Raw genomic sequence first — 8,473 nt, forward strand, 5'->3', positions numbered from 1 at the left:
TTGTACCCCAATGTTCATAGCGGCACTGTCAACAATAGCCAAAACATGGAAAGAGCCTTAATATCCATCACCTGACGAATGGATCAAGAAGATGTGGTATATTTATACAATGGAGTATTACATGGCAATGAGAAAGAATGACATCTGGCCATTTGTAGCAAAGTGGATGGACCTCGAGGGTGTCATGCTAAGTGAAATAAGTCAGGCGGAGAAGGACAGAAACCATACGTTTTCACTCATAGGTCTAACAGGAGAAACCTAACAGAGGACCATGGGAATGGGAAAGGGTGGGGGGAGTTGGGGAGAGGAGTGAGGCAAATCATGACAGACTTTTGAATGCTGAGAAAAAACTGAGGACTGAAGAGGGAGGGGGGAAGGGGAAGTGGGTGATGGTCGTGGAGAGGGGCACTTGTGGGGAAGAGCACTGGGTGTTAATAGGAAACCAACCTGATAATAAATTATATTAAAAAAGCAAAGGCATGATAGAAAATACTGTTATTTATGTTATGTTATTTATGTATGCAGAACATACAAGTTAACAGGAATGAACATGAAATGGAAACCAGTCACCTGAAGCTATTCATTGCAAAAAACCCACATATACTGTAATCCTTTCTCTATGATGATAACCAAACAAATTTCAAGGAACCACCTAAATATCAACTTTTTAAGCCACATAAAAAGAAAACCTGTATAAGAAAAAAACAATAGCCACCTTTCTAATAACAAGATAGATAAGAAGGATTGGTGAAAATTTGAAGAATTAGTTAAATAATTTATGGTAGAACATTAAGGTAATTTTTAAAACAATAGTTTTTTTTAATTTCCCAAATTATAGTGAATGTTGAAAACTTGAAGAATAGGGGAGCCTGGGTGGCTCAGTTGGTTAAGTGTCCAACTTCGGCTCAGGTCATGATCTCACAGTGTGTGAGTCTGAGCCCCATGTCAGGCTCTGTGCTGACAGCTCAGAGCCTGGAGCCTGCTTCGGATTCTGTGTGTTCCTCTCCCTCTGCCCCTCCCCCATGTACACTGTCTCTCTCTCTCTCTCTCTCTTCCTCTCTCTCTCTCTGTCTTTCTCAAAAATAAATTAAAACATTTTTTAAAAACTTGCAGACAGCTCACAGCCTGGAGCCTGTTTCAGATTCTGTGTCTCCCTCTCCCTCTGCCCCTCCACCATGCACATTGTCTCTCTCTCTCCCTCTCTCTCTCTCTCTCTTCCTCAAAAATAAATTAAAACATTTTTTTAAAAACTTGCAGAATAGCTATTTTAATATAGACAGCTTCACTGATTCAGAAGGACTTCAAAACACTCAAATACAAGTAGAAGTAATCCAGTATTTTGACAAGGGGGATGAGCTTCTGAAAACTCAACAATAAACTGTCAATACAAAGTAGCTTAATCCATGCATCTCAGAGAGGGAACAGTCTTCTAAAAAGTAGACTTCAGACTTTGAACACTTACGAGTTATCTACTTGATAATTTATCTGCTATCCTTTTCCATTCTTTTTGCTTATTAATTCTGTGCAATACCCTCTTCTTATTTTCCGAGAGTAGCTTTGTCCATTCAGTACCAGTATAAACATGCATAACGAGTAAAAGACATTATTAAAAATAATAGGAACTAGACAACTGGCAAAGCTGTTTTAAGGAAATCATCACTGAACTCAACCTAAGCAGCTTTTTAATTGCCTCTAATTTGCTTCTTTTAGCTCAGAGCTAACACTGCATTTACCTTCAACTAGTAGCTAGCTGAAGAACAGTGAAATAGTATACAGTCAAAATAGGAGTCCTAGGTAGTACTTTCTGATATGGGAGGGCAACCTTACTCCAAATAAATTATTTTAAATCACGACAAACAACAAACAAACAAAAAAAATATTGCAACGATTGTGTTACAACCTAAAGAGAAATGTTATAGCTCCTGGCTGATTTTTGCAATTTTAAATAGAATTTCAGGTTCCTCATTAATAAAGTTGGAATCTAAAACACAATACAGTATGGAAGAGAAAATCTACAACCAGATAAGGTATAAATAACATCAAATCCTCTAAGGGATGGATATGTCCTTATAGAAGATTACTTCTGATTTTCTTAGACTCACTCAAATTCAAGTATTATAATAGTAAACAAAAATATTAATTATCTACATCTAAGAGACGTGAGCAACAGCAACATATTTTAGAAAAGGGGAAGAGATTATTTAGTAGAGAAAAAGGTAGATTCAGCATAATAATATTCTGAGATCAATTTAAGTTCAGTCATTAACAGAACAGAATGGGCCAAAAATCTAAATAACATTATCTATAAATTATACATTTTAAAAGTAAAATGTGCTCCTCACATTATGACCAGATATCATAAACATTTTAACGCCTTCCAAAGTTAGAATAATTATTACATTAATGTTCCTGTATATTAATGTTTATCTTAAAAGATCTATATGCATATGTGCTAACATCTGAAAAGGGAGATGAAGAGAAACATCAGACATAAATTGCTTTTGTATACATCTCAAAAAATAAATAATTAAAAAATAAACAAGTGGAAGATGATAACAAGTTATTTAGAATGAATATAACTAGATTAATAGTTCCTATTAGCTTTAAATTTGTTTATCTCATCTTCAAGCAACTGAGTACCTACCATGTACAAGGCACAGTGCTAGGTGCTGTTTTGTACAGATCACAAAACTATCACAAAAACAAAACCTAGGAAACATCATTTGATGTTGTTTCTATGCTAAAAAGAATAATTCAAGTCATAGAAATAGATGAAAAACTAACACAGTAGTAGAAAAATGAAAAATATATATGACAATGTTAAAATCTAAAATTATGAACCCAGGTGCTAGTCTTAACACAGAGAAATACTTTTGTGCGTTCTTTTAAAATCAATATGCTCTGCTCATCAGGGTAAATACAATTATTTCACCTGCCAGGTAGAAATGACAGAAAGTCAACTATTTCTTAAGCTGTACAGAGCAGGTGATGGCTTGCTTCATCGAACCTCTTAGACCACGGGGATTAGTCAATACTTGGGATTCTACAGGAAGGGGAAAACCATACACAACCTCGCCCAAGTAGCCAATATAAAAAAGGGCCATTAGAAATGAATCATAGGAAGAGATCAGAAAATAAATTTCACTGAGAAGGGTGATGGAAAGTTATGGTAAAAGGAAAATGGGAACTGGGAATGAGGATGCGTTAGCTATAGAAGGAATATGGATGAGTGATGTTTTCTAGGACGCTTTGTAATTCTACAAAAATACCAGCTGCACCAAAAAAAAAAAATCAGTAATTATTTTTTTTAAATAGTGACCTTTAAAAACCACACATCTGCAATTTGGTAAGTCTTAATAGTCATTATTTTTCAACGCATATCTAAGTAAATGCCAGTATACTTAAATGTTAAACATCCCCAAACACGGTCATGTGACCCACAAACATTTATTGTTTTGATTAAGATAAACAAAATACTTATTAGTCACCTATGTTAAATATACCAAAATTATTCGTTCCATTTTCTCAAAGCAAAAAACCCACTCAGATCTTCTTTATTATTTCAAAACTATAAATGTGGTACTCTCACCACATGAAGATGCATGAGCAGCTGACTGTGAGCAGCACACAGAACTTCTCCTGTATTAAAAATGCACTTGCACTGATTTTATACGTATTCATATAATGTCTTTCTTTTCGCCAATGGCATGTATCTGGAGAAAGCCTAACCAGAGGGAGAAATCCTCCCTGACCAAGAAACAGACCAAAGTGAACTCATGACTTTCAAATCATCATACTGATTTAATCAGTCATTATGTGATTCCATTCAATTCTATGGAGTTTACACATATCCCAAGTAATTTGGAATCTCATAAAAAACACACTGCATACACATGATATGTACTCAGGGAGGGGGGTAATGCTTATAATGTATCTAATGCTATTGTGAGCTAAAATGAATATCAACAAATAAAGCAGTTACTATTATTTAGCACACAGGACTAAACATGAGACACCTACATAATAATTAAGTAAAATGACTATGTGGGTATAAAGTATTTGTTAATTGTGTATGTAACTTGACACTTCTTTCCTAAGTATTTCCTAGTGTCTTTTAGTAGTTAGCCCCTTGGCATAGATCTTAAATGGTCCTATTGTACACTGGAAACTTAATTTGATAATCTTTGAATAATCGCTTAATGATTATAACATCTGCCTATTTAAATCTCATTACTGAAAAAAAATACCTGTTCTTCTGCTCTTGCTGCAATAACTGAGCGGCTATTTTCCTCAAATCAGTTACTTCCTTCAAATCATCATCCTCTTCCTCTGCAAGTAACTGTTCTTTCCCAAGTCTGAAAGGTGACACAAACATGGTTATCCAAAAAGGCAGATGACATTTTATGCCAGCTTCCAGAAGCAGAAACCATTTGTTCGTTTTTAGTATCAACTGAAAGCTAAAATCCTAATGTCCTTGTATTTAAAACATTAAAATAAGAAATAAGGAATATTCTAGGAATATAAAAACATACCTATTCTCTAGTGAATAGGAAATGTGTCATACTGGTGATATTAATAAATGGCTAACAAAGTAAACTGTATTACCATCTTGTGACTTCTGACATGTATAATTTAACAATGCATACTCCCAGTCTTGAGTGTAATAAGAGTTCCAGAGCTCTATACGCCTGTTTTTATAAATATCAAATGTTATGAAAATTTTACTAAATCACCCTGCCTTTATCAGTTTATTCATTGTGATGTTAAAAAAATTTCGATGTAAAATGTTTAAGTAGAGGAAATGAAAAATAGGTCCAAATAAGACTGGCAAATTTACAGGAAAATGCTTATTAAAATACATAATTCTTAATCAAAGAGAACAAAGGAATTTTTAAATAAGTTGTTCTCCAAACTCTAGTAATTTTATCCCAAAGGTATTTCATTTAAAACAGAGTATCAGATCCTAAGACTGTATCTTCACCGTTACCTTGTGTGCCAGCCGCTGTGACCCTCCAGTCGAGGCAACAGTCTTCAGGAGATAAGGTGAGAAAGAGAAGAATGAAACATAAAGAGTATAAGACAAAGCAGTGTACCTCCTTACAGGGTACCAGAGATGATTCATTCAAGACTGCTCAGAAAGTTACCAATGAGGTCATTTGAGGGAAGCACAATGGAGGGAAAAGAGAAAAGCTTGGGAATCAGAAACAGCTAGGGTCACACCATAGGTTCCAGTGGACACCGCCTAAGTGGTTCTAGGCAACAAACTGCAGACAGAGTCTCCAAGCTTCAGCTTCCTCATCTGTAAAAATGGCGACAGCACTAAGCCCGCAGGATTTAGTGCAGATTAAATAAGAAACATGAGGGCAGCTCTGGGTCTCAGGGCCGTGAGCTCAAGCCCCATGTTGGGCGCAGACATTACTTAAATAAACAAAACTTAAAAAACTACATAATAATATTTGGGACACTTGGCTGGCTCAGTTGCAAGAGCATGCAACTCTTGATCTCGGGGTCCTGAGTTTGAGGCCCATGCTGCGTGTAGAGATTACTAAAACAAAATGAAAAACTGTAAACATAAAGAAGCAGCATGGGAAAGCACACAGCACAGATCCTGGTACATGGCAGGTATATGACAAGTGTTCCTTCCTTCCTTCCTACAACTGAGAAGCAACTTTAAGGAGTGACTGAATGTAGCAGGCCATACTCCAACATTTCATAAGATAAATGATACAGAAAAGACCTAAAGTGCAATTATTTTCATAAAACACGGAAGTAAATATCCTTAAAATTACTATAACCAGTCTGATGAAATGGAAAGTGTAATAGACAAAGAGTTGAAACAGCTCAGTTCCAAACATTTGAAACTCCAGGTCTATTTCCTTATTGGCCAAATGATGCAAAAAGCATTTATTTTCAAGAGTTGCTAAATAGCTCAAATGAGGCAATGTATGTGAAGGTACAGTCCTCCACAGTAATAACAAAATTACTACACTTATTAGCGGGGGAAATATAAATACTACACTCAGCTTAAATGCTTACTGCCATTTTCATTTTAATTGAGAAATGCAGACAAATGAAGGACTTATAAATTAACTATCTGAACATAACAGGTAAATGAAGCAAAAATTATATTCTCTTGAAGTACCCTTTAAGTAGCAACACCTAACAAATATTTCACATACAAGTTACATTTCAATCGGAGGATTCATGTGTGCTTACCTTTTTTCATCTCCCAATTCTTCATTTTTCTGAGATTTCTCAGGACCTTTTTCTTTTCCCTTATATAAAAGAAAGTTACCATTTTAAATCTGTGTTGTGTACTTTTGTGAGCTAAAGGAGAATATGTTATTAATATTTGTTCAAAGTTTTATTTACCTTAAGGAAAGAGACATATGATCCAATATGTGCATCTCCTTGTTCAGGAACTGATACATCTTCTGTGTTGGGATCAATGAAATCATACACCTCCTGGTCTAAACAGAGATTAATATTTATTAGAACATATAAATAGTAAACAGTGCGCTCTCATACTGTAGTGTTTAGAATAAAAGTATATTTTCTCAGTGAAAGAGTTGGCCAAAGATACTGTCATTTTTCAAAATGCATTTTTTATAAGAGCAATATACATGAAATAAATATAGGGGCACCTGGGTGTCTTAGCCAGTTAAGCGTCGGACTTTGGCTTAGGTCATGATCTCACTGTTCATGAGTTTGAGCCCTGCATTAGGCTCTGTGCTGACAGTACAGAGCATGGAGCCTGCTTCGGATACTGTGTCTCCTTCCCTCTGCCCCTCCTCCACTTGCTCGCTCGCTCTCTCTCAAAAACAAATAAATATTTTAAAAAATTAAAATAAAATAGCAGGCACCATATGAATTACCTTTCTGAGGATCAGGTTTACTTCCAATTGAGTGACTGTCATTTCTTGATGTCTGCTCTCTATTTGATTCTGAGACTTGAGAGTGGAGGCTGATTGTGTCGTCATCTGATGGCTGAAAGGAATAAGCACAAAGTACAAATGAGACACTTTAAACATAGAATAATGATTAAGTTACTTTAATTTCACATAAGTATAGAATATCTCCTTTACATCTCTAGTTCTCAAACCAAAAATAAGTATGTTAAGTTTAATGTTGTGCTTCTAAAACTGTGCATGTTCTTTTTTCATCTAAAGTCATAAAATGCAATAATGATTGTATTTTTAAGCAAAATAAATCAAGTGTGCACAAGTGTCTATCGATTTCAAAACTTAACAAAATTTTTAAACAAAATAGATCAGCAATAGAAAAGACTTACTTCTGTTGTAGATAATCGTTTCTCTCCATTATCACTTCCAATCCCAGAGTCAGGGCCATGATTTTTATTTGGATAAAAATCTTCCATACTATAGAAATAGAAATTCTAAGGACAATTAGGGTTTTCTTCTTAAATAAATACAGACTTGACCTAAAATTTCCCTAGATAATACAGAATATATACTCTTAGTGTCTAAGATCCTTAAATACATAAGGGACAGTATCAGAAATCTTCCAATATTTTATTCATATCCCTCACGTAATATTTTCCCTTCACGGTGCTCTATTGTAAAGCATCAATTGTTAACAATAACCTATTACTTCTCCTGAGAGATTCAGAAAAGCAGAGTCCTGCTAAAAAAAATACTCTTAATGAAAGACCTTTCTATTTTTCTCACTGGTTTAACAAATTTTACCATAGAACACTGAAATATTTTTTAACTTCATAGTTTCTTCTTCATTAGCTCTAAAAATATGCTTTAGCTTTATAAATAATGCCCATCTGATAATTAAGAAAAAAGAAAATGCAAAAAAAAAAAAGCTGCAAAGTATTGAATAAACCATTGTTTTGGTGAGGATAGAGCCATCCTTGAAAACTGCGGAATAACACAACAGTATGCCACTCAGGCTACAAAGTATTTTTCACTTTAATTTGCAAATTTACAAAGATGCAACTTTGCATACACTCCATAGAGACCATTTATTAAGCGCCAGAAATTAGGCTAAGTGTTTTAAAGACAATACCTCACACACCACACACGCCTTGTGAAAATTCTAGCAGGGTGGTGGCGTATTCTCATTTTGCAGATGAAGAAACTGAGGCCAGGAGGGGTTGAACAACTTATTCAATGACACGCAATCTGCAAATGGCAGTTTAAATTTGATCCCAAGATCATCTAACACTAAAGTCTCTGATCGTAGACACGGTGCTTTCTCCCCCAAACACTAATCTGTATAGTTTAGGAATGTATCAATATAGGTACGCCGGCTTCTCCTCTCCGTAAGCAGGGGCGGGGCCGGGACGGCACGACGCCCCGCCCCCTTCTCGTCACTCCGTGACGTCGTCAGGAAGCGCGCGCGGGCCACGGGGAGGCAGAGCGAGCGAGCGCCGGGAGGAGGCGGCCGAGCGCCGGGAGGAGGCGGCCGAGCGCCGGGAGGAGGCGGCCGAGCGCCGGGAGGAGGC

At 36.0% G+C, this 8,473-nt stretch overlaps 1 protein-coding gene across 2 annotated transcripts in view; it reads right to left on the reverse strand.

Annotated features, from left to right (window-relative positions):
* Positions 1-8,473, reverse strand: part of LRCH2 (leucine rich repeats and calponin homology domain containing 2) — a 109,616-nt gene that overhangs the window by 48,453 nt on the left and 52,690 nt on the right. For both annotated transcript variants that reach the window (XM_029930866.1, XM_029930865.1), the window contains exons 7-11: positions 7,292-7,379; positions 6,876-6,987; positions 6,373-6,470; positions 6,217-6,275; positions 4,248-4,355 (exon numbers count right to left, since the gene is read on the reverse strand). In XM_029930866.1, coding sequence (XP_029786726.1) covers positions 4,248-4,355; positions 6,217-6,275; positions 6,373-6,470; positions 6,876-6,987; positions 7,292-7,379 — 465 coding nt within the window. The remainder of the gene's footprint in view (positions 1-4,247; positions 4,356-6,216; positions 6,276-6,372; positions 6,471-6,875; positions 6,988-7,291; positions 7,380-8,473) is intronic.

Source organism: Suricata suricatta, chromosome X (genome assembly GCF_006229205.1).
Source record: "Suricata suricatta isolate VVHF042 chromosome X, meerkat_22Aug2017_6uvM2_HiC, whole genome shotgun sequence".
Classification (NCBI taxonomy): Eukaryota; Metazoa; Chordata; class Mammalia; order Carnivora; family Herpestidae; genus Suricata; species Suricata suricatta.